Source organism: Mycteria americana, chromosome 3 (genome assembly GCF_035582795.1).
Source record: "Mycteria americana isolate JAX WOST 10 ecotype Jacksonville Zoo and Gardens chromosome 3, USCA_MyAme_1.0, whole genome shotgun sequence".
In the NCBI taxonomy this organism is placed as follows: domain Eukaryota; kingdom Metazoa; phylum Chordata; class Aves; order Ciconiiformes; family Ciconiidae; genus Mycteria; species Mycteria americana.
Genome location: NC_134367.1, coordinates 62,318,675 through 62,346,371, shown reverse-complemented (window position 1 = coordinate 62,346,371; position 27,697 = coordinate 62,318,675). Strand labels below are relative to the sequence as shown.

The window sequence follows — 27,697 nt, the reverse complement described above, 5'->3', positions numbered from 1 at the left end:
CAGCCTGAAATGTCTGTGAAATTGTCTACAGGTATACATGGTATAACAGTAAATACTCAGAACAAACAGGACCAAATACCTGTTTTGTAATACTATTTTGGCAAAAAAAGGTGTCTTTGTTAGGAGTATCAGACTTGATCTTTGCCATCTACAGCTTTGAAATCTAAAGCAAAAATTATTTCCATTTTAAAGGCACATAGGCACAAGACGTTATGTTTTTTATTCTAGATTTCTAGGAAAATAACATATCTGTCTCTCTAAGACTTTCCAGAATATCAGTGCTTTTCCCTCAGCTGCAGCTTAAGAACTCTATTTTCTCCCATAATACAATATAAAATACTGTGATTGTCTCAGGAAGACTTCACCCAAACTCCAACACAACCAGCATTTTATTCCCATTAAATCTGCTTTCTTACTGTTTATCACCATTAGCATTAAAATGGTTACCATTATGTTAGTACAGAAAGCAGGGAGGTGATTTTCTCTGGCTGTGAAACCAAAAGACAGAGCACAGCTGACGCCCAAGCAGTCAAGCTCTCCTTCCCCTTCATCCTCAAAGCCAGATGGCCTTGTCTAAGCTACCTTTTGGGACCTACACCATCCCCAGCCACTCTCTGCTAGTATGGTTTCCGGAACAGTGTAGAGCCAGGCCAGCTAGTGCCCTCCCTGTTTAATGCTGCCAATGCCTGCACACTTGTGGCATGTCCTGCTCAGTTTCCTGGTGCAGACAGCCAGATGGACCTTGCTGCCCGGAGGACCCTGTGGGCCACTGGTAGGGCATTCCCACCGCCGAGCCCTGCGGGGTGGCTGTTCCCTGAACCCCAGGGGGAGAAATTAAAACATGGATGCTCTGAGAGAAAAAGAAATCGTTTGCTTCTAGCTTGATGTAGTCAAGGTCATAGCCCTCCACTGTTTTGCCAAGGACTATACCTCTCAGATACAAATACCTTCCTAATCCTTGGTCCAAGTATTCTTGCTGAGAACGTAAGACTGAGACACGTTATTAGGCCAGATGCATTTTGGGGTGATAAACTGCAGGTCAGTAATAAGCTCTGGTGATCTACTGACCCCAAGAACTGCTATAAGCACCACATTCCTGCTTTCGTTAATCCAGCTCTTAGCAAAGTGTTATTCAGAATTAGTGACCCTAATCTGAAAAGCTGAGGCAAACCAGCTTCAGCATGCTGTGAGACAAGGGGCTGCGAGCTACCAGCCATCTGATGCTGGCTCCTCACAGCAATCCTTTCTGCATTACTGCCCAGTCCACTTTCCTTAATGAAATCCTAAGACCTCATGAAAGATGGGTGTCACTGAAACAAAGTACAAAGCTAAAAGAAAAGGATGTTGCCCACAAACACCATAGTTAAGCTGTGGAGCTGCCTGTGGATGCTGCCCAAGTGCCCTAGTGACAAGCTCGCAGAAGAAAAACTCTACTGAAGGATATTAAATACAAACTCTCTCTCGGCTACTGCCAGAGATGATGGACTAGACGGGCAACCAGACTGACCTCCTACAACCATTTTTACATTCTCACTGTATTTATTGCTTACCATTTAAAATGTATGGATAGAAATACATATGTTCAAAACATGTTATGATGACTCAGTAGCTATCTCATTATTTCTAATAACTAAGCAGTAATTTCCCATAGCAAATTACATTCATTAGTAATATTTTGTAGCATTTAATCCCATTTATAATGATTAAAATAATAAAGTAATAGCGATTTATAATAATCATTATCTAACAGTGAACTGCAAACCTGCATAAAAATAAACCACCTATTACACAACTAATTAACTGGATACATTTGGAAACATAGGAACACCATATACGTATTCCCTTCTTAAACTAATTAATTACAAGCACTTAAAAGCATGAAAAAAATATAAGCATTTTCTCACCACTTTAAAAGCCCTTGCAGGTGCAGGTAATGAACTGGTTTCTTCCAAATACTTCTCCCAAGAAAAATGCTTAGCATGTGGATAATCTGGCAGAGGAAATATGAGCAAAATTAAACATTGCAGTGCAAAAACCAAAACTGATGTCTAATTTACAGAATGCCTAACACTTTTATAATACTGTTCTGATTTATGCTTCAGATTTATAAAATAACTAGAAGAAAGGCTATTCTAAATTGTCTCTGACACATTCACCATGTAGGTTAAAAAACCCAACAATCTTCTCATACACAATACTGAGTAGCTAGCAGAAAAAGGTCACAATTGCTTTGGATATGAGAATACAAATAATATGTACTGAAAAAATCTCTCCACTTAATTCAAGAAATTCATTCAAGTATTATAAGCCTAATCCTGTATTTTATAAACAGTAATTTACTGGCAAACACAATCTAATCAGTGATAGCTTTGTACCACAGTGGAGCATAACTGACTACTTGCTATTCTTTTAGTGAATTTGTTTTAACTAAATTTCTAAAAAAAATAGCCTAGACATCTACTATAAGAATAATTTACAGACATCATCACAGAAGATGTTGCCTTTCTGAGAAAGTGTCATGTTTAAAACCACTTTATGCAAGAAACGCAAAGACAGCTTTGCTCTTTAAAGAAAAGGCAGTGCCTGTCCTTTGCCTTTAATCTGCACTAGAAGTTTAACTTGAGGTTTAAACATTATGATTCATAATCTAGAACAGAACAAAACCAATTCTGATTTGTTTTAAAAGGGATTTCACTGAATAATAGGCTGTAATTAACCTCCTGACAGACAGATTGTTTAAGACTTTTCAAGATTGCTGGCTATTAGAATTTCTGTCAAAGCTGGTTTTAACCAATTAAAATTTTCCATGTTCTCAGCCCACAGATGGCAGTTTCCCCAACAGGACATTTAGATCATCCAGCTATACACAACAGTCCTGAAAAACAGTGGTGGTCTCATATTTCGTACTAATGAATACACTTTCATTCTTCTGTATCATCTCTCTCATTGTGTTTTCCTCCCTTCCAAAGAGCCCTTACAAGTTTGATTCCTTGATCACGTAAGGCAATCTTCTCATCAACGCATTATCTGCCTATTTAGTTCACATGAAGATGTTTTTCTCATGCAACAATCTCACACACCTGGAATTTGTTTTATCAGCATTTCCACAATGTGAGTCTTAGGATAACAAATACATTCAGCCAAAAATACAAACTTGTTCAGATTCCAAAGGCTATCTTTCATGGATAGATGTCTCTTTTAGTAAAGCAGCACACACATGCATACTTAACACATAGTGTCTATTGTACTTCTACTTTCAATATATTATGTCCTGTAAAAAGTTGAGAACTCCCCAAATACCAATTCTTAATTACAGAAAGAAGAATTCAGGAGGGGTAACAATAAGCTTATTGTAAGTTTTAATGCTGCTTGCTGACTATAACCTCCTTCAATCTTTCCAATGTGTAATAAGACACAAACCTGGTGGGGTGATGAGAGTTCTTTTATGTTCTTTACACCACCCAACAGGATGAATATGTGGGCTAGCTGCCTCACACCTGGAGGAGGGGGAGAAAAAAGAGGATTGATAATGCAGTTCTTCAGACATCCTATTACACTTAGAAAACAAGACATACAAAAAAGATTTCACAAATTCCAAATAACCTACAACATCTTCAACTTACACTGCAAACATAACCTGAAGATATGAATGCATTTAACACTGACTTGTTACCACCTAAAAAAGCATAAGGCTTTATTTACAATTTCACTGGAAGATCAAAAAATCAAGTCCTTTAAGTTGGCGGTAGATCTCCACTGAGAAGCTATAATGCTGGACCTGAAAAATTCACATGTAGAGACTCCTGGTAGAAACATGATGGCTGGTTGCAAGAACACAGTAATCCCATTGAAGACAGATGGGGTTTTGCAATGCCAAGACAGAAACTTTAAACCAAAAGCTTAAAGACCTTGATTAATGATCCAAGTTGCACCTGGAGGCAGATTAGAAAATCATGCATAACTGCAATGCACTGTCAATAACAAGTAAAAATTCAAAACCAGATTCTGAGTGGTTTGAATGGAGCTATAAACATGTTATTATAACCCAGCAGCACATAAGCAAAGTACATCTGAGAAAAACTGTCAGCAAAAAAGAATAAAATAGCATTTTAGGCCCCAAACTTCCTGAAAGAATCCAGAACTAATCAGTGATCCAAACCTGCAAATTGCTCTAAAAACATTGATCAAACTCTCTTACTCAAGGGACTAACAACTTCCCATATTTTCTGTCATGTGCATCAAATTTTGCACTAGTGCTGTTGCCTGTGGCATGCCACAAGAACCACAGAAGACTAACAGAGGCAGGGTGAGCTACATTTGACATGTGCTGGCATCTGTCTGAAGCAAGGAGAGATGCTCTCATTGTGCTCACTGGTTCAGTTACATTGTGCTTAGCAATACAAAAAAAAAAAAAAGACACACACTGCAAAAACATAATTGATATAAAAGCAGATGAGAGAAAAACTGTTTAAACATTTATTATTATTAAATTATTATATATAGAACTATATATAATTTTATTATTGATATATTATTTCATAACATAACACATTATGTACAACATAACATATAGTGTATATACTATATAATGTACATACTGTAATTATTATATTATTACTCAATATTATTAGGAAAGGCAAAAAGACTGATCTACGGGGAAAGTAAAAAGCCATCAGACTCTGCTGTGAAACATGCACCATTCCTGTGTCTGCATCGATACTTAATGATTGTTTTTGAGTTGGCTGAACAATTAACAGTGCTTTTTAAAGGAGTAGATAGTACTTATGTAGTCAGGGTGACTTAAGGAACATCATGCTGACACAAAAAGCTAGCATTATTCTGCACGGCACTGCACTACGCTTTGCGAACATACTGTTTGCCTCTATTTAGCTGGAAACATATATAGCCATGTAAGTCCCCATGCAGATCTGTCCTCAGGGACCTTGCTTCTCTTAGGAGCCTGTCCCACCTAATTTCTTCTTTAGTTAGATAAATTCAATATTACAGTGCACTATCTCTCTCTTCCACTATTTCCTAACCCTAAAGGTGCTTCAGTAGCTGACATTAAATATTCCCAGCTACGCACCCTCTCTTCTGGAGAATCCCATCAGCGTTTCCATCTCTCCAGTGGCCACGAGCCCAGTGCCTCACTCACTCCAAGGACCCACCAAGGCCAACAAACTGCAGCCTGAGTAAGCTGAAGTAGCTAAGGCCTTGATGCCCTGTTCCCCAGGGAGGGATCAAGAAACCAAGCTCAAGTAGCCAAGCAGTAGTCTAGATAGAAACACCATCTCTCCCTCCTGCTGAAGGAATGCTGCTTTCCAAACACTTCTCAAATATTTAATCAGGAAAGAAGACAAGCAGAGAGCATCCATGTATGAAGACATGTACTTCATATACAATAATCATTGCACAAAATACTGAAACACTCATTGTGATCCAGTTTCTATTTAATTCCCTCTCTCAAGTCAATGTCTCAGCCGTCAGGCTGGAGAGTAACATGTATTCTCTCCCTTTCCCCTCAACCCAAGAGTTACTAATGCAAAATACCTGAACAGTGAGTCTGCTCTCCCTGATTGTTATAAAATAATCATTATCTGTATCTACCCAGAAAGTATTAGCATGCTGGAAGTTCATATTCATTAAGTTCCCTTAATTAGCAGTACTAATTTATATTTTTTTAAAAGTATCACATGTTGATAATCTGTAATACCCAAGAGGGTGTAATGAACTGTGCATGACAGAAGGAGAAGTTGAAGGTAAATTAGCAGGCACCCTAACATCTTAAGGCTCAGATCAAAATGCTAGGTCTGCAGATCTTGAACACAAACATGTTTTAAAGATTGCAAAAGGAAACACAGTGCAGAAAAGACTGTAGACTGAATCCTGGGCTACTACCACATTGCAGTTTTGAACCTGTGCTGCATAAAAGAAAAATAAAGGAGCACATCGTATTTGGAATACACAGAATAACACTAATTTTTTTTTTTTTTAATCTGAAAAGTAATTTTACATGATGTCTAAAATTCAGCATGGATGTACTTCAACAACAGAAATGCAGGTTGGGTGTCTCAGAAGCATTGTCTCACAACAAGTACTCCTCTAGCCTTCTACCTAAAAAGAGTCAAGCACTAATGATGAAAAATATTGCCCAACCTACTACAATTATCTTGTGGCTTTATGTATGAAACAGCTCTGCTAGTATTTCTTTGTAATGATGCCAAACAGAACAATTTCTAGCAGATAAAACCTACCTTTGATAGACTCTATAATGGCTCTGACAATAGCCAAGGATTCAAGCCACTTCAAGAATGCCTACCTTTTGTCCTACTACAATATATAAAGCTATACTATATGTATTTAGTATTTATAGTATCAGACCAGGTACTCTCTAAATCACTGAAGTTGCCATTAATAAAAGGAAGAAAAAGGACTTTTGTGATAATTTTGCACTGTTAAAACTCACCATCTGACTCCTAGAAACACTTTTCCCCAAACAAATCAGAGAAAAGGCGAGTGCTTCATGCTCCCTCTGTCCTCGTCCTTTCTCTTTACAGTAACTATGAAGAGAAGCTAAGGACCAAGGGGGGCAGCACTTCCCTCTTCTATCCCTCTCAAGTTGGAGTTTTACATGGAAGAATTTACAAGGAGTTTTACATGGATGAGGTATCCTTCTGCACTGGAAGGACATATCATCTTACTTCCTGAAATGTTTTGGAGTAAAGTCCACAAATTATTTTCAAAAGTCTCCTAAGTTAAATTTGGGAACAAGACCCATGCTCATGAATCACTATGGTATTATCAGTATTATACTTAAAAGAATGAGGTAGATGTCTAAAAACACTTATCAGGACAAACCTTCTAAATGCATTTGTTCTGTTTTGCTTTTTCAAGCATAGTTTGAACATACATTTTTACAAAATTCTGAAAAGTAAATGCCACTGCACGCACTTCTTGCCTTGAAGATTCAAGAAGAAGCAAGTGACCAAGCTATGTTGCAATGAAAGATGCACTTCTGGAAGATGCTCTGACATTACAGCAATGGGAGCAAACATGGAACACATAGCAATGAGTGCTACATACTACAGCACCACAAAATAGCACTATAAAACATCCACAACATTTTGATTTGCTTTAAAAGAAAAACCCAGTCATTACAGATAAGCCTGTAAGAAACTTCTGTAACCATGGTGGCCCCAGGAAAAAAAATCCCTGTTCTAGCAAAACCAGGTCATACAGTCCATCTTTGCCTACTGATTTCACACAGCCTTTTAGCTTCTAACAGTCCATTTAACAACAAAAAGTAGAGATCAGTAAAAGTCACACACAATTTAAAGTAAAACTATTACGCTTTAATGTGTGTTATTTCATGAACATATTATCTAGCTTGGAAGAACAACAATAGTCTATCAGACTAAATCCAAGACTTCTCAGCTGGAATGCTAAAGGCTACTCTGACTTTTCACAACCAATTTGCCACGTCCCACAGCTTTTTATCTCCTTTGTTCCAAAACAGAAGGCAGGCTCATGCGCTTCATAAAACACAATGATCCATGAATTGTGAGGATGCTTGCTAGGCCAAAAAAGGTTACCACCACTAGTAGGAGCTGAAGAATTTTGCACCTCCAAACCTACCTACCCCTGGACTGTGGCAGAGCACCACCACCTTCCACCAAGCAGTGGAGTGGTGATACACACACGGTCAACTAATAAAGCAAGATTATAATGTCCATACAATTCATGCCACTTGCGGTCCATTCTTTCTGTCATGTGAGAACATGCAGACAAAGACATCTATTATCCGTACTGGAAACTGAAGCTAATCCAGGAAGCTGAAGTGGAGCCAAAAGCAGCAGAGCATGCCAGCTGAACCCCTAAGAGAGCCACGCAGGGGGACAGAACAAGCGGCAGCTCCGCTGAGTTACAGACAGCTTAACTACAGCTTAGAAAAGACGACAAAGCAGGGAAGAGCTACATGATGTAAAAGGCCAGGAAGAAGCTCTGCAATAAGGAAAGCCGAGGGCAGCTGACAGTGTGAACCCCTGGTGCGTGTACCACTCTGCGTGAAAGGAACACGTGTGCAGTTCAACAATACTCAACTCACGGCGGGAGAGCATGTCCCAATGGGAGACTCAGATATGGAAGAAGACTTAGTATTTTTCTATTGGTCACCTTCAGCTGTCCTGTTAATTTTTCCCAAAAATCTGTTTCATATATACAGCTCATTAAATTCAGATCAAAAGAGATGGATCATAATGCTTACTGTTAAAAAAAAAAAAAATAATATTCCATTCTTTTAGAAAAATATTTTCCCAAATGGGTCTCTACCTGAAGATCTGGACAGAGTTTTTATTTAGTAATCGGCATTTTCTTTAAAATAAGCTGTATGTGTTACACTCATTTTCTGTTTTGAAATAATTTCTGATTTTCCCTTTTGGGGAAACAAATCTTTTCATATTTTGATTTTCACTTTATTAAATGTAGATACAATCTGTAATGAAAATATTATCTATAAAAACCCACTTACACTCACATGTGTTATACCCATATATGCCCTCAAGAATGCTACTTACACAACTTAATTGTGAGATGTCAGTCATCTAACTGTGCATAAAAAAAGAAGAAACAAAAGGAAAAAAAAACACAGAAACCATCCTGCAGCCCCATCTAGTGCATAAGTGAGAATACTTCATCACTAACAAGTGTAAAGCTGGTATTATTTTAGGTCAGGACTTCCCAAAACGTGGCCCATGAGGTTTTGGTATGCATCCAGAGGTGGTATAGCAAGCCACATCACTGTACTTTCTACTTAAAGTCTCATAAGACAGCTGCATGGTGATTTGCATGGAATTTTAGAGCTTTAGGGTCAGATAATGGTCCATTATCCATTTAAATAGATAAAAACATGCACTGTGACTCATGGTTCTTTAAGATTGTTTTATCTTCTTTTTGACATAATGTAAACCCTTCAAAAAGACTGTTCCTTTCAAAGAGAGTGGAGCAAAGTCAATTATCTCAAAAATGAAACAAGCAGAGCACAACTTTTAAGGACTTGGCTGTTAGCAAACTATCAGATGCTGGTGGAGAGCAGAACTGGCCTCTTTCTTAGTCCACACCAAAATCTAGTCTGTTCCAAACCTCATACAGATTAGAAAATGGTTCAGAAAATCAAAAGCTGATTTGTCTTCATGATGTGCTTCAGAAATTGTTTTTTCTATGCAAGATGGACAGGAACAGAATAGTGAGTGAAGCATGAGATATCGTATTTTCTCACACTCCTGGTAAGCTGATCTCAAAAGGTGACTGCAGCACCTTCTCTGCAGGGGAAGTTCAGACCTAGCCAAGGATGAGAGCAGCCAGAGCCCTCTGACCCAGCAAGTTTGGGCTGCAGCACGTCCAGCACGGCCATCAGTCCCTCCCTCCTATGGGCAAGCGGCAATAAGCTAGCACACCTTCATCTCCTGTGCAAGCTGTAGCTGTGTTTGGGTTTGGTCACAAAAAAATTAGGAAGCTGAGGCAACGTAAATCTGTGCGTAAGCAGAACAGACACAAGAGAATGGAGAATCGAAAGCTAGCATGGACCTGTAGTTAATTCATAGTTCAGACATACCCAAAGATTCCCAAATGCTATTTCCAGATTCAGACAACCATAAGAAAATTTGTAAATTCCACTTAGAGAGAATGTCTTTGGCTCTCAAAGAAGTATTATTTATTTAATCAAAAAAGATGGGACAGATGGAAAGGACCTGATGGCTTGTGTCATATAGGTCAAAATTCTCCTTCCTGAAGAAAAGTCTTAAATTCGTCAATTTTGTTCACTTTTCTTCCCTCTAAAAGCCACTGCCAAAGGACAATTTAATGGGATTTACAATACACTGAAAGTATCACCACCATGCACTAAAGAGCTGTAGTAATGACTAATTCTAGCCAGGGTACTTATTTTCAACCATTAACGTATTTTCTACTGCTCAGGAGAAAGTCAGGAAGAGTATCTTCAGGCTGAAAGCCTGAAACCTAAAAAAGTTTAGGTGTTGGTAATAGATTTAACTACATACAATAAATACATCATTTCTCCTTCATTATAATTCTGAGATTGAAACTTATATGCAGGTGCAGGGAAACTATGAGGTTCCACTCTGGGTAATCCCAACAGAACTTTTCATTTTTAGTTACAGACACCAGTTAGTAGATGTGAAACTTATGCACCTAAGATATTTTAAGGCCCCTACAAACCTGGTATCTAAAATTAAAAATGTAAGTGGGATGCATTCAGGGCGCATTTTTAGGCTCCCTTTTGGTCAGACATTCCACTGCTATTTTAATTTGCTGTTCTTTTCTCCCATTTTCTTTCCTTCCTCCTCTATTCACTCTTGTTCTCAGTCACAGCAAGGCAGAGAGGTAGGCCACGCCACTCAGAATTTAATTTCCATGCACAGTATTTCTGGCAGTATCTTCTTGCTCCTTCCAGAAAGGTATCTTACGATTTCACCAAAAGAACCAATCTTCAGCTTGGCTTCAGTATAAATACAGTTCCAGTGATTTCTCAAACACCTATACATTTTCCACTTTGATTTTCCCTCATCTTTTAAGAAGGTATTATTTCACATATTCTACATACGAAATTCAGAAAACCCACTTCAGAATACTATGACTGCAAAAATGCAAAGCCTGTTTATGTACTTAAAAACTGCTTTTCCCTCTTCTGAGAAGATTGGTGGACAAAATTCCTGTTGACATGGGAATATTAACAAGCCTGAAATTCAGTGTATGTCTGCTATATACAGTGCAATGTTTTAGAGAGATACCTATGCTACCTCTGAACAAACTACAGGTTATATTGCATTGTGTTTGCCCTAAAAGCCTTGCCTAACTGCTGTTTTCATAATTAATGGCATAACTGTTATTAGTGAGCATTCAAATACCAGGAAATTCAGAATACCTTTTCCCAGTCCCCAGTTTCCTGCTGCTTTGTAGAGGAAATGTATGTTCTGTGTTACTTCTTCATGGAAATAACCACTAATATTTCTGGTCTTTGACTCCTATGGCCTATTATCTTGATAATGAGTTCTTGACTTCACTGAAAGGCCTGTTCACTGCTGCTTCAATAATTTAGTTCTCCTACAGTTTATTTGTCATGTAGTCCATACAATATATTATTTCAAGAGATGGACTCACAAAGTTTTGAAGTTACATAATAGTTTCACATCATTCTCATTGACACAGTGCCTAAGCAGTCATCAAATACAGATGAAGAAAACTTTCTTAATTTATTTTTACAGGCCCAGCTATACAATTAATTTGCCACTGCCAAACCCAAGACATAGGCTTACAATGCTCTACCTGTTCTGCAGTAACTTACTCTTCAAAGTATGTAAGGTATATCGCTTTGCTCTAAATGATCTGCCAAAAGAAGATGCAAGTGCAAATACAAACCTGCACTGTAACAGCCAAAGCCTGAATTTCCTTCAGTATCTTTATGCTCATAGTATGTCCTGCTCCATCCACTGACTTTTCTATACAGATACACAAAGCTCCTCCACCATACAACATGCAGAAAGGTCATCTCTAACACAGGTCAGGATAGCAGGATCACAATTTTCAGGGGAATGTAGAACACAAAAGACTAAAACCAGGTTTTGCCACTATCCTGATGTCTTAAAGAAGATGGCTAAGGTTCGGTCTGAACAACAAAAGTGGATCAAGAACCTTACGAAAAAATGCAGCCTTTCTTTCAATTTACAACTATATGTAAAACTAATTCCAAGTACAATTAGTTGCATTATCATGGTGCATATTCTTTACTAAAGATACCAATCTCAGAGATACCATTGAAATGAGAAATGAATCCACAACTCCAGATGTAGCAGCACACGCAAACACTCATTTAGCACATTCTTGAAATTTTTCATGTGCAACCTGACAGGGGAAATTTGGTTCCTCCAGTCTGCCACTGAGACATACTTTGGCGGCCATGATTACAAATCTAGCAAAAGTTGGTATGGTAACTGTATCGACAGTCAGTGCTCACAGTATCACAGAAAACAGTGCTTAAAGCTAACACGTTTCTGATAGGTCTCACTAGGATACAAGACAAAAACATCATACCAGTAGTCGTAACTCTCATCCCAGTTGTCAAAATGAACCAGAAAACGATTGTCCACCATGTCTGTTACCGTAGCAACACAAATGAAAGTCGGGTTCTTCTTGTCTACGGCTTCCAGCTTCATCCCCACTCGAAATCCCGACGGAATCACTGTCTACACGGAGAAAGACATTTAATTGAAGATAAATACTATAAATCCAGAAATCTTCCCAGTGTCCACAATCAATATATTCATGTCATTTCTAAGTTTCCCAATTAGCTGCCCCAACAGAGTGGCAGCAGCCTAATTAGTTGACATGAGAGATGCTCAAACACAGAGACTACTGGTTTCTGAAATACAAAAACCCTAAACATGCTGCTAAAATTAACTGCTAAAAAAACTGTGTTGGTTTTAACTCTGTCTTAGATACTTTCTCGGAAAGACCGTGCTTGTTACACATTATGGTGCGAGACACCGTACTAATAACAAGTCTTAAATTTCATTTAATATACCATTTCTGAATGTGCCAGATCAGATGTTTGAACAGATTAGTAAAAAATTAATGGATCTGAATTGCAGAAGCGAACTGAAGTGGAGAATGTTATTGAATTTGTTGTAAACATTTTTATCTTAAATTTCAAGTCTCAAGTCTGCCACCACTGAAATGTGCTGTGAGTCTCTACCACACACATGAGCACACTAGCAACTTTCCACACCATTAGTAACTAGTGAGTACTTACTGCATTCTGGTTTTCAAACAGGGATTTAGGGGCAGCTTGAGCCTTGCATGCCTTTAGGTACGAGGGCCAGCTGAATTCTTCTTCCTTATATCCTAAATGAGGGTCATAAAAGAAGGGCAAGAAATGATAGGCATGAGACACAAGGTGCATGCAGGTGATTTGATCATAATTGATGAAATTATTTTTTCCATCCATTTCTGAACTGTTTCTTACAACTTCAAAACTGAAAAGATTATGCACTGTTAACTATTTATTCTAACTTTATATAAACAACACTGGGAAAATTTACTTTAAAACTACTTATTAATTCTACCCCAATATGAACTCAATGAGTCTCTGAGGGAGCACTGGTTTGGATTATTAAAAATTTTAGCAGTACACACTTTGGAGGAGCTTATAGAGTTCAAAAGAAAGTTGATGAAGCTTTTCTATTTTTATTTGGGCATCTGGTATTAAAAAGAGGAATCATGTTCTTTATTTAGGGCTGGCTGAGCTTCCTTACCAAAATGTCAAGCTTTCCTTACACTAACTGAGCAAAATACTCTGCTTTCTTGAGCTGCACATTATTAGTTTCTTATAGTTGGCTAGGACTGACATTTGAACTGTTCCTAATCTTCATCTGGGAGGAAGAATAGTCATATAAATAAAGCACTAGGCAAGAACTCAGGAGATTTCAGATCAGTTTCAATTTCACCTTCAAAACAAGGAGGGGAGCATTTCTTACAAAATCACTGCTCTATCCCTGATCTCCGACCTCGCAGTCCTGGCCGTCAAGGGAACTGAAGGTCCTCAAGCGGCAGAACATCTAGGGGGAGCCTAGAAACTAAAATCCATAATTCTACCAGGTATCAAAAATTAATCTCAGTAAGATATCAATTTCATACTGTAATGTCCCTCCCTTCGAACAAATCTCTCCAAGCAGCACAGGCTACAAGTCACCTCTCTGTCTCCCCCCAAGAAAACTGCACCTTACCACCACCTCTCTGCCTCACAGGTACCAACTGAATTCCCTTTGGTGGTCTGACTGACACACACACAACCAACAAGCTTGGGGCAACTGCTCTCCAGCTGCTTTTCAGTCTGTTGTTTCTACTTCAGAAACAGCAAAGGGTCTACAGGCCCCAAAGCTCTTCCCACTATGCCAGTCAGTCTAATAAAAGAAATTCCTTCCTCCTACAGACTTTACCCTACTACATCCTCAGGCTATCACTAATATAGCATGACCACTACTAGCTTTCAAACAAACTCCCTACATTCTATCAAAACAGTTTCTTACACCATCAATGCCCCAGGACCCCTTATGCATTTACAGTGTAAGCTGTCCCCTGCATGGACTTTCCGCATTTTTTATTCTATGCATACAGCACTTGGAAAGAAATCTAAATTTCTGTTGATAGTTTGCCTCTTCTAGTTTCTTAGAGAAAAAATAACGTAATTCATAATACATTGAACCGCATAAAATAATTCACAAGAAACTGTTTGTACCTCTAATCTATAAAACAATGCTGAGAGTTGTAAGCAAATAGCCTTTTTCCTTTATTCACCTGTTAAATAATAGTTATAGGAACATTTATTTTAGTTCACACGTTACAATCCAGTAAAACAAGACCGAAACCACCACCAATTTCAGTAAGTGATTGCCTTAACTACTGAAATGCGTCACCTCTTGACTATTTGAAGAGTTACTCAAATACGCCACAAACAACAGCTCTGTTTAACTTTCTGAGAATCTCGTATTTTCAAGGAACCAAAAGTAAAGAATCCTTTAACTTCACCTTCTCCACATCTGCCTTTCTCAGTTTTCATTTTAAATATTAGCTAACATAAATTAACCTCCAAGTCCAAACAATGATACTTTTCTTTACACTCCAATTGCCTCTTGTCTTGATATACTATAGCTGCATGTAGACCAGTTGAAATACTTTTTAAAGGAATGTGGTATTGAGGCTTTAATTTTCCCTTTGTAATTCTAGAGGATATTCAAACCTAGCTCAAAGCTCACAGTCGACAACACAAAACTCCCACCTACTGCATGTGTGATGGGATCAGGTACTGGTACTGGGACAAAGTCCATGGAAAAACAATTGGTTTCAGTAGATTGTGAAACAGTTTCTGCACAGCATGGGTCTTCCAGTCACCAAGTAAGAAAGGAAGATCTCTAGCTCCTACCTCATCTCTCAGAAAAGGACCAAAGGTGAATTTGATCTAGTCACTGCAGATATAGAACAGCATTCACTAACTAAAACTATGGGCTTTATTAATTTCCAGTCAATTTACAAACACACGATGTGAAGGCTAACTGGAATTATATAATTTGTTAAGTAGACTAGAATAGACTATTTCAGTTGGAGGGGACCTACAGCAATCATCTAGTCCAACTGCCTGACCAATTCAGGGCTCTCCAAAAGTTAAAGCATGTTATTAAGGGCATTGTCCAAATGCTTCTTAAACACTGACAGGCTTGGGGCATCGACCACCTCTCTAGGAAGCCTGTTCCAGTGTTTGACCACCTTCTCGGTAAAGAAATGCTTCCTGATGTCCAGTCTAAACCTCCCCTGGTACAGCTCTGAACCATTCCCATGCGTCCTATCCCCAGATCCCAGGGAGAACTCAGCACCTCCCTCTCCACTTCCCTCCTCAGGAAGCTGTAGAGAGCAATGAGGTCGCCCCTTGGCCTCCTTCTCTCCAAACTAGACAAGCCCAAAGTCCTTAGCCGCTCCTCATAGGACATGCCTTCCAGCCCTTTCGCCAGCTTTGTTGCCCTCTGGACGCATTCAGGGACCTTCACATCCGTCTTAAATTGTGGGGCCCAGAACTGCACACGGTACTGAAGGTGAGGCCGCACCAACACTGAATACAGCAGGATGATCGCCTCTTTTGACCGGCTGGTTATGCTGTGTTTGATGCACCCCAGATGTGGTTTGCCCTCTCGGCTGCCAGGGCACGCTGCTGACTCATTGAGCCTGCTGCCGACCAGCACCCCCAGGTCCCTTTCTGCAGGGCTGCTCTCCAGATAAGAGTAGATAAGAGTCTTGGTTTTTTATAATATAGCTTATAATATATCTTCTATGAATCTGAATATTCTTCTCACTTTGATCTTTCTTTCTTCTTAATGATTTGTTGGTGAATTTCTATTTTCAAGAGTTTGTGAAACTACACCATTATTAGGACTATATGGGCTCCTGGAACAGAACTTCAACGTGCAGTTCATGCCTCACATTTCTCACTAATGCCTGTTTTTGATGGTGATAGGATCATAAGTCTTGTTTTTAAAATTCACTTTTGGTTTGTTTACGTGCTTTCATTTCTGTTGATTTGCTAACACCTGTTTTTGTTTAAAAAGAAACACTACAGAGCTGTATTAATTTTCCCAAAAAAATGTTAATGCAATTTTTACTTTGGGACCTTCGGTGACAGACAGTTTTCAAGGCTCTCCCTTCTTTGCTGACTGCACAGCAACTCCTCTGAAGTGGTTTCAGAAAACCAGGCAGCCTCTACTGCACCAGCTTCTCCCTTTGACATCCAAACAATTCTCGGCCTAATCCAGGCAAAAACCCAGCAGTATTACCATGGCGGAGCCCATGATAATTCTGGGAACACACACACATCCGTCCCCCCTCTGCAGGTTTCACCTCCGCGAGACAGAAAAGTGACCTCCTTTGCACACAGGATGAACAGCGTCCTGAAACACCATCTTTTTTCTTCCCACAAAGCCCAGTTTGGTTTTGCAGCTCTGCTCCCCCATGTCCACTGCAAGCCCAAACACAGCCGCCTGTTGCCTCTGCTGCTATGGGGATGGCAGACACCCCGCCGCGAGCCCTGTCCTGCCCGGCGGCACTGAGAATTACCTGCCCCTTCCGTTTTAATAAACAAGGATACAAATATGTACCAGAAAACATCTGGAATAATGTTCTTCCTTTCTCATGTCCCTCACACCCCCCCCAGTCCTCTCCTGTCACAATAAATAGCCTCCTGTCCCGCACAAGGAAAGATCAACTTAGACCTGTTTGGAAAGTTACCCACTTTCAACCCTCTCAGAAAACAAGGAATCAGTTACCAGGCCCCAAAATCCCCCTGGAGCATACCCTCCTTACAATCTCCTCCCGTGGAACAGGACACTTCTGCCCAAGCTTGCAGGAACGATTAACCGGGGCTGCCCTACGCAGAAAGACGGCAGGAGTGTCTGCTCCTTTCTCAGGCCACCGGGTTCCAAATAGTTTATGGTTTACACCATAAAGGTCATAAGTTTGCATTGTATCTGGAAAACAAATGGCTACTAACGCAAACCTTTGAGTCCTTCTGTGAGGTGGTATTTTATATAAGATACTGTGCCCTATGTCATTAGCAGTATCAGGTTTAGTGCCTGTATTATTTGCAATGGGCACTAAAAAGAAATCATTATTAAAATGTTATACCGCAGAAAAACATACGTAATCTGTCCAGTCCAATAAAAACTCACAAAAAGCCCCAACAACCTAAGACTGGCATCTTCTCTCTCCCCTCGGAATAACAGAACTCCAGAAATATCAGTAAAATGTAAGTAGTGAAAGCCCTCCTGCTGAAAAACTAGAAAAAATATGTTTAACTGACAAACGGCTGTTTGCCCTCAGCCTCCTTCCCGTGCATGACTCTACCATACTGCTTGTTCTTTCCTGTTCCTCTTCCATCCCACGTGCAAGCTAGGCTTGCACTGGGACAATGGAAGAAGTCCCACAAGTACAAGAGCAGGTTTCAGCAATCACACCATACCTCATCAATGATGAAATGGCTTACCACGGAGGTGAAGTGACAGAGCCAAGCCATGGAAAGGGCAGAGCACTTTGCAGGTCTTGGATAAAAACACCAGAGAACAGCCTTGCTATTCAAAATCAAGAATATGTCTTGGGGATGGTAGGAGTACATAGCTGTGCAGGATGACAACCAGAACCCTGAGAATTACCATCATATATCCTCCTAACTTGTCTCCCTCAATACCTCTGATAAGTTCCATGACTTTTCCTAAGTAAAAGATCTATGCACTGCTTCAGTATGTTGAAAAATAATAAACACAAAGAACAATCTTCCCACCATCTTAAAAGTAGAAGAGAAACTGAAGAAACTTTTCATGAAAGTGACTCAGAGACAGACAGTAACTTTCCTCCAGCAGCGATAATTCATTGTTAACGAAAGTTCAAGCTTTCTAAACCAGGCATTTAAGATGGAAAAGATGACAAACCTTCATCACAGATATAAAACTTACTAAGCATGCTGTAATAACAACAATAACTCTATAACTGGGGACTACTTATTTGCTACATGTAACTTGTTACTTCAGTGGAGGCCAACCTTCTGAGAAATTCTGATTTATGTTCAAGAAACTGCTACTTCTGCACAGCCAGTTATACAGAACTATGCCCGATGAAAACTGGAGCGGCAGCACAGAGCACTCCTGCCTGCAGCCAGACTGGAGCTCATGGAGCGCTCAGAAGAGCGGCATGTGCTCCTTCATACTCCTCCAAGGCTCAGCTGCAGAAATGCCACCCTCTCCCACACTGGCAGGCCCTCTGCCTGTACACTTTCAGTGGCTTTACTCTCACCTTCCACACCCCAGCAGTTACATCCACAGTTCTCCAATAATGCATCCTCTTGACTCTGTACATTCATAATGTTGCAGCCTTTCGAAACCACATTATCCTACCCTCACTCTGTATGTCAAAACACCACATTCATTTATTTCTCACTCTCCGGGCTTCAGGACTTGCTCCCTTCATCCCCACATTGTCCCTTCCTACCCCAAAAGGAAGCCCATTTATTCCTTTTTTTATGGTACAGTTCAGTGCACATGTACCCCATCTGCCAAAATAAAGAAGTTACATAATCTGAAATACAATAATTAAGCAAGCAAATTACACATATTTCAACATGTGTATACCATTCACATAAACTATGTACAAATTATGCTTTCAGGCTTGTAATCTTACCCTTTCTTCTCCCTCCTTATCTGTTCATTCCTCTTTTGTCTCTATTTCAAGCTTACTCTTTGTGGCAAGAGCACAATCTTTATTAGTCTGTGCCAACACATGCACAATAACGGTGCTCAATATCTAGTAATGAAAATATCGTAAGACCTTCTACTAAAGAATTCTCAGCTGCCTGTGAGCAGCTCAGTTTAACTCAGTTTAAACATACATGTCACCAGTATGCTGCCAATTCACTTGCAATAAGCATTCATTTGGGTGCTACGTTTGTTGTTTAACTTTCTCTCCTAATGCCTTATAAATTACTCTTACAGTTCATTTTGTTTTCTTGTTTTCTCTGAATTTCCACTGAATAAAGAAAGGTAGGATTTCAACCTCAAGATTTTGGCAAAAATTCAAGTAGAGTTTAATTTGCCATGTTCAAATACTCAAATGAACAAAAAAGTTTCTGCCAAAAAAAAAATAATTACAGCATTACACAGATAGCCTCGATCTCAGAGCTATGGAAAACACACACATTTCAAACTAAACAATACCTTTAGGTGGATGAAGCTTGTGACCTGTTTTCTCACACCATCCAACGGGATGAATGTCTGAAGAATCAGCGTTCACCCAGAAATCGTAACAATCTGGGTATCCATCAAAATGGAGTCGTATTCTGTAGCCACAAACCTAAAAGCAGGAATGTACAACATACAACACTGCGTTTTAAGATGCTTGCCCTACACATAACAGCTTCTGTTCAGTATTATGTATAATAACAGTGTGTTTTCAGTCAGCCTTTTACTTCTGCTCAAGGCAACACTGGATGAATAAATTCATTTGATAAAAAGGAAAGAATAAAAAAGCAAAGTAATTCTTAGTCTGAGTGCCTCCTCTTCTGGTGAAAAGAATTAACTAAAAGCTGGACATTGCCATTAGTGTTCAAAAACTTGAAAACTGTTCAACCCAACATCAGAATAAAACAGAAACTCTGCAGAAGAGCATGAATACATTTGATACAATCATGGACAAAGTGCAGATAACGATGCTCTCAAGCTATCCCAATTAATCAATATGCAAGAGAGCACTCAACAATAACTATGTTCAACAGGCTCTCCAGAGAGATACTGAGAACTGTTATTAAAGATGAGAAGTCAATAGAGGTATCCCCCAGAATTTCATTATTCCATGAAATAATAAGTTAACCACCGAGAAGAAGAGAAAAACAGGATGGAATCCCTCTCTCTGTACAAAAGTTCTCCACATCTTCCTGAGTGCCAAATGCCATAACTTTCCTGCAGTCATCAGTGAAAATCTCCCGACATCAAGGTCACCCTATTTTGTATTTAATTTATATTCTGACATAACTTTCAGTTTGCCATCTCAGAATTCTGTGGAATTCAGGTTATCCTGCAGTAAAACATGACCCATCACTTAGTGCCAAGCACAAGGTACACAAGAAGTACTCAACCACTGACACACCGTCCACAAGAAAATGGAAGAGATATCCACAGAAATGGGATATGACTATGGGCCACGAAGAGATCCAGAAATGGGAACACAAAAGCCTAGGCTATTAAAATATAAACTGCAAAATTACAGCTGCCTAGAATACCAGTGATACAGAGCAGAGTACCTACCTACTCCCATTTCCTCATTTTAATTCACAAAACAAAACCAAAAAAGGATCCTTGGTAAAACTATGTAAAAACTAATGTAAGGTATGTTTGAAAGACATACAAAATGTAACTGGGAAACAGGTTCTCATTTATACTATTAAAAGCAAAGAAACTACTCATAAGAAAAGTTATTTCATAAACTTCAGCAAAAAGAGATTATATTGTATACTGAGATTATATTGTATACTAACTTGTAGAAGTTGCCAATACAGGCAATTTCTGAGGCCATCAGCCTGAAAAAATTGTAGCACAACTGCAAGACAAACAAGTGTTAGGTATTTGTATTAGTGAATGGAGCAACCGTTAATACTATTAAACTTCCATAAAACTGCTATATATCAGTTGTCAACAGTTTTTTCTACTTATTTTCTCTTTTAAATATAGATATAAACTACAGGATTACAGAAAAACCACACATCATCCAACTAGTGTAATACTGTTTTCTCTAGCTGCATATGTTAAATATATGTAAATAGTCACTGCTGCATGGCACTGGATACAGTCTTTGCATGTCTGTCAGGTAGATTTAATACAGCGTTATTAATTTAAAAGCCATCTTCCCACATACAGTTTCTGTCTGCTTGTTAGGGAAGAGTGAGCACTTTCAGCCGCTGCTGTTTCTGTTCAGTCTCTCCTGCAATCCCGCACTACGGCTACTCACAGCCTCTACTTACCTCAGACACCGTGAGAACACAGTATATCGACTGGTGCTCGGGATCCACGCCCTCCAGCTTCATCCCTACTTTGAATCCATTTTTGTTGTATGGGAAAGACTGATACTGCAATGGAAAAGAACAGTTTCAATACTTCTGAAAGTATACCAGAGAAAGACAGAATATCTTTATAAGAAAAAGAACAATGATTATTTATTATTCATGTTTCTGAAAAAACTAATAAATCACTTTAAAATAAGTTTCACGTTTTTAAAAACATACAGTGGAAAAGAGAATTGATGATTGTTCGAAAAACACGTTGATACTAGAATGACTTAAAACTTGAGAGTATGTAAGAAAATTATAAAGAATTAGCAAAAAAATTATTCAAGGGAAAGAAGATGACATGATTTGCCCTCACCTTTTTTCACTAATTGTCAATAAAACATTTTAACAATGTAATTATTTATTTTTCGGCCTGTACAGTGACACCTTCCTGGTGGTCACCATTCCTATAATAATCACAACAATGATGCTCTATTTTGCCTTTTCATTTCCACATCTCAGGCCATCAAAGATGAACTGTAAGGCAGAAATATGAAACATTGTTTGTATGTAGCGATGCCCTCTTTGATGTCATTTTCTCCTTTATATGTTGAGTCCAGTTTAGCTAGCTTTCCAGGAATATTTTTGCATCACAGGAACATGACTACCCTTATTATCACATTACAACGAACCCAGAAGAACATCTTTCAAAAAACAGAAAGTGAAAACAAGGCTAAGCAGAACGGATGTTTTCAATCAGAAGGCATCAGCGTCCCATGTATCATGCTCCCTGCCCTCTGTTAAAGAAAGAAGGAAGCTAGCAGATATTAAGGTTAAATTGGAGGGAATAACAGAAAAATAACTGACTAAAACTGAAGAGGGTTTTCCACGGGTTAACAAATCCACAGCCAGACAGTTTTTATGTCCCAAATGGTTACAGACAAAACACACGAGAAGCATCTTCTATGCTCCCCCTTCCTTCTGTTCTGTCTAAAAGTTACACACGGTCCCTAGCCACCTGCAGACCCTCTGCAGTCAATGGGAAGAGAAAGGTACCAAGGGAGGTACTCGGAGAGGTCTCACCTACTTGGAAGGAAGGGAATCCTCTCTTTGGTGGCCTTGGCTGCAAGTGATAAAACTGAGTACTAAACCCAGGAGAAAAAAATACAGTGCATAGCACGAGAGCAGGAATATGCAGTCAAGGGGAAGGGAAATAGAGAACCAGATCAGTTTAAATCAGCCTAAAGTGGCCAGCTAATAAATGTCTAACCACCGCTCTAAGTCCCTATCTAAAAACAGCTTGGATCATTTTGTAGACCTCAGTTAAGGGATCAGAGTATCTGACCACACTACATGCATTTGAAAAGGTATTTCATCCTAACATCATCACACTTAACATTTCTAATATCAATGAAAGTTTGATGAAGTTACACTATGCATAATTCTAGATACATCCTCAAGAGGAATGTAAAAGCAGAGCTTTTTTTTTTTTAAAATCAATAAACTGAAACTTCTACGGTTCATCTTGGTGCACAGACTTGCAGTTAATCCCATCTACATCATAAATACCTTACAGACAAAAAACCTCAGTGGAAAACTGAAATGCTAGAAATACTGACACATTGAGGAACAGTGGCCAAAAATGTAACTGAGATTTTGCAAAAGCAAGCACAAATAAAATTACAAAGAAAGGAAACAATGAAAAAGTTGCAGATCTGTTTATCCTTTCATTTTTATAATAAACATTACTGTACAAACAATACACTAAAAATTAAGCAATTACCACACAGGTATTTCCTGAAATTCAAGACATGAATTGTTCACTATTCTTCCCATTGTCAAATCTAAAACTTCTAAGGCAACACAATCTTAATTTGGTTTCTGTTACAGAAAAATAACAGGCAACTTTTAGAAGACTAGTAACTTTAATACTATTTAACAGATTTCAATTTTGCGCGTTATTCTCAACGCATCACCCAAGGTAAATCTATGACAAACTCGGTAATCGCGCATTATCTTTACAACAAACATTTAAACATACTTTGTTAAGAAGAGATAACAAAATAAGAGTAAAGGTAAAAGGAGTCATCATATGAGCAGATGGAAGACTGAGGATTAGAAATGTTTATGCATGGTGCAAGAACATACACAAAACCCAAAAGATTACATGAGGGGAGTTGGAGGTTGGAAAAAAACCCAAAATTAATGGGTCAATAAATTTGTTTTACTGGAGCAATAACGGCTTGTCAGTCACAGCCTAGAAATGACTCTAAGATTTAAGCATCAGGAATTGGCAACGACCCTCCGTTATCCCGACCATTCCTAACTAAGGGTACGAAAAAATGCTGTGAAAAGTACTGCTTCTGAACTGGAAAAATAAGGGAAAAAAGAGTAATTCTCACAATCCAAACAGAAATCAAGGATTCAAAATCGGTGGTAATGTTTGGGTTTTTTTTTTTCTTTTCACCTTACTGTTACTGTGGCTTGCTTGTCCATCTGTAAAATGGAGAAATACTACCTGGCCGCTTCTGAGTGTTATTAAGAATTCTCTCTCCACTACAGGCTTTAAATACTGCACAGTAAATAAAACCTTAGAGTGACCCAGGGGCTGAAGACTTTAAAAGAGAATATTAAATAAGATGCACTGCATGAGAAAGGTACACTGTGGAGAAAAATAAAGGAAATAGTATATCATCACGTAACTCCAGACTTTACCACCATGTGCCGCACCCAGAAAGGCTGGTATATGCCTGTGTGCCGCAAGAGCATTTCATGGAACTTCAGATAGGCAGAGCAATGCTTTGTAAATCTACCTTCCAGGTAGAGACACTACTTATCCAGGTTTTTTTCTTGTTAATTTTTCAACCAGTATATAGCACGGGGGATATAACTACAGATGGTCAGGTAACTGTTGTTCTTGTACCTACAAATCTATGGATTCTGTACACTGCAATCCTAGTTCTTTACCTTTGTACCTCAGTAACATCTCAAAGCATCAATTAAAGGTCAGCATCAGACGCACATGTAAACTGAAAAGCTAATCCCTGCACAAAAGATTGAAGTATAAAGCAAACAGAAAGAAACAGATGCAAGAAACAGACTACAAGAAAGAACAGAATTATCAAAAAATAATACTGGATATACATAGCAGAAGTACAGCAGCTGAGACATGTTCACATGTTTTGCCAAGTTTTGCGAGAGAAGAGAACAGCATGGAAGCTTTGTGGATTTGCAGAGAGAGCTCTCTTCCAAGCAAGAGAGACAGCACTAGAGAAAGCACTGAAATCACAAATGACATAGACTACCATAGCAGGCAAAGGACAAGCAAGAGATGATGATGTGACATCCAATCAGATGACAGGCAAAATGGGAACAAGCCAAACTAGTATCTGATGTAGTAACAAAATACAATGTCAGCAGGAGCTGCAAGAAGACAGGTAATATAATCAAAGCAACAAGCCAAAAGTTGACCTTTGTACCACCTTTCTAAAGATATTTAAAGAGAATGATATGGCATGAAAAAATGAGGGTATGTATCAGATTTTTAGCTTCCGAGATTAGAGGAAAGGCTAGAACTTGCAGATTTTGGAAAAGCATCTGCTTTCTGTAGTCTCAGTTGACAGCATTCACCTACAACTACAGAATTCTCCGAAAAAGCAGAGAAAGATAACTAATTTCACATGGCCCGACTATCCTGACGATTGCTGATGGATAGCATTATTTTAATCATGTAGGTTTTCCCCCAGAGAAGTGCAAGATCTTCAAATTCTTTTTTTTTAAATTTATTTCCTAGAAATGTCATGATCTTAGGTGGTTGACTGATTTAAACTTCAGAAGGTCATACCTCTTTAAAAAGCTTCGTAGGTACTGCAACGGCCTTTTCTTCCTCCAGATAAGATGCCCAACACCATGCTTGCCTTCCTTTAGAGGGTACAGCTGTAAAGAAGCACACAATGGCAAAAGAATTCTGTAACTGTTAACTTCTCAAGAAAAAAAACCCCAACACTTTGAAGTTTATAATATACCTATCTCAAATCTACATTTTATTAAATGCATTCATGGTGTTTCTCAAGACTTATTTCAGGAAAAGAAGTAGGTCTGTAGGTTTAATGGCATCAGGAGCATGAAGGTTCCTGGTTTGTATAGAAAGGCTTCCAGCAGTTCAAATCTTGATTAGTAACAAAAAAAAGCTCTTTCAGTTGACAAGAACAACTTACAAAGTCTTGCTCCCTGCCCCTTTTCCCTTATTGCTCATAAGAAGCATTAAGATACACAATTTGCAAATGTGTAAAAAGATCAGTTCAAATCACAAAGTAGCCCAATATTTTCAATTTTTTTTCCTGAGAATTTCTTTTCCTGGAAAGTATTTTCAACTGGATAGCACTCGTGACATGTTTTTTCAATCAAAGTTGAAATACTTTATTCTTTAACAGTATTAAGAATGTTTCTAACCTACTCTGTCACTTTGTGGTTTGATGTTTTTGGGTGGAGAGGCAGTGATTTAACAGTATTTTCTCCAAGCCATTAAAACCGTCACCCACTGCTTTCTTCCCCCATCATTGCATTAGCATGTGACAGAAACCTCCAGTTTCAGGTTTGCTCATATAATATGAACACTCACATACACTTGCATAGTAATTGTAATATTGGCTACAGTCCATCTTAATACTGGCTACAGTCACATCAGTGAGTAACAGTTTTTAGGCCTTGAAAATAAGGCACTAACTGCACTAGCAAAAGCCAGGAACTTCAAAAACAGATGGCTTGTGAAGCTGGCCGTGTATGTATCTACTTTCATACACCTCCACTCTGCTCTACTGATCTTCACCTAAAATGCCTCCTCTGCACATGCAGCTTAGCATTTCAGACCATAAGCTCATGCTGCCAGGAGGATTCCTCACAGGCCACAGTATGATTCTGGCCTGATCCTGACTGTTAGCTACTCACAAGAGAAATAAGTCTCTTAAGTAACAGCCTGGCTAAGCATTTTTATGATTAAAACATGAACCATAACAATAGCAATGCCAACCTCTCCTGAAGAAAGCTGATAATGTAACCAAAAGATAACAAATTTCAGAATGACAGTGCTCGCTCAACACTATTAAAGCACATTCATCTTATTTGTGATTTACCCAGTTTTTATCTATTCCATTTAAGAGATGTGTTGCTCAGCACAATAATACACAGTTATGTGCTTGGTTCTGAATATAAATTGATCTTTTATACCAAATCTCTTGTGCTGAACTGACATTTTCCCAAATAAAAAAACCAGAAGAAATCTGTACAGATCATTCTGTCAGTGGACAGCAGTGATTTCCATAGCACATCAGCTTTGTGCTTCTATCTCACACACTTATCATCACCTCAGCTTTGGAAACAACTGTAGAAATAATATTTATATTTCAGAAGCAATTCTATCTCAGGAGGGGGATCTTCCATTACTTTTATGCGTTGCATCTTCGATCAGTATTTCATCTGCCTAGTGTGCAGCAGAGCTACTTGGAGCTCTGTGCTGATTAGTGGCCCGGCAACTTCTGGTAATGGCTCCCAGTCTACAATAAGAAACACTTTGGAGGGCAAGATGTAGGTTTGTGCTTGGTAGACCACTGAGGTATAATAGCTGCTGATTCTCTGATTCTTCCTATACTATCTATCATACTTGAAAAAACAGCACTCATTTAAAATATGTTTTATTATGCTGCTTGATGCAGCGTATGTCCCTCTGGACTGATTATAGCAATTATTCCTAAACAGTTCCATAAATGTGTCTATTTCCAGCACATACTGTAGATACAAAATTGATCCCCAAGGAAACAAAAGTAAACTTTCACTTCTGCTTAATACATGTCTCTCAACATCTGGGAACTCAGTGGGCCTGATTCCTTTTAATACCGGCACTCTGTAGAGGGATGAAAAAAACCCCTAAAATGTGCATCAATTCCATTTACACTCACTATATCCTCCTCCATGCTGCCAGAGGTATATAAACCAGGTCTTTGTAAAAGGTAATCAATCTCCAAGTGATGAGTTGTTTCCCCCAGTTTTCACTTGGTCCTCTCAGTTCTTCAATCCTCAAAACTTAACTGCTATAAATAACACTGGCACTCTCTTTTTACAGAACTGAAAAAAATGTATTCAATAGGGAATACAAATTCAGTGAAATAATGCTGGCAATTCACAATAAGAAATGGATATTACCTAAAGAATTGATAGCTGAGATTTTTGTTTCATAATCTAACTTACTTTGTTTCAAAACTGTTATTTCCCCTTTTCTTTTTCTCCTAGCTCTCTGCGAGACTCTCAAGATCCTTCCTTCAGGTTTGTCCTCCTAAATTAAAAAAAGAGTACAGTAACATCATTAGTTCAGAAGTCTAGTGCAGTAAAAATGGAGAAATCCAAGGTTTAACTGTGACTTCATTTAAATGGCTACTGACATAGCTCTCCGCTACCTCAAACAAACCTGCAGATGTCTAATACAAACAAAGCGAGCCATCAATGACAAATCACAGCAAACACAGTGAAAATGACAGACAGGACTCTCAACACCCAGCACTCAGC

General features: G+C 38.7%; 1 protein-coding gene across 7 annotated transcripts in view; it reads right to left on the bottom strand.

Moving 5' to 3' along the window:
- Positions 1 to 27,697, bottom strand: part of L3MBTL3 (L3MBTL histone methyl-lysine binding protein 3) — an 86,316-nt gene that overhangs the window by 31,057 nt on the left and 27,562 nt on the right. For all 7 annotated transcript variants that reach the window (XM_075498728.1, XM_075498733.1, XM_075498729.1 and 4 more), the window contains exons 6-13: positions 27,383 to 27,467; positions 24,984 to 25,075; positions 21,116 to 21,220; positions 19,317 to 19,452; positions 12,824 to 12,915; positions 12,106 to 12,257; positions 3,421 to 3,497; positions 1,905 to 1,990 (exon numbers count right to left, since the gene is read on the bottom strand). In XM_075498728.1, coding sequence (XP_075354843.1) covers positions 1,905 to 1,990; positions 3,421 to 3,497; positions 12,106 to 12,257; positions 12,824 to 12,915; positions 19,317 to 19,452; positions 21,116 to 21,220; positions 24,984 to 25,075; positions 27,383 to 27,467 — 825 coding nt within the window. The remainder of the gene's footprint in view (positions 1 to 1,904; positions 1,991 to 3,420; positions 3,498 to 12,105; positions 12,258 to 12,823; positions 12,916 to 19,316; positions 19,453 to 21,115; positions 21,221 to 24,983; positions 25,076 to 27,382; positions 27,468 to 27,697) is intronic.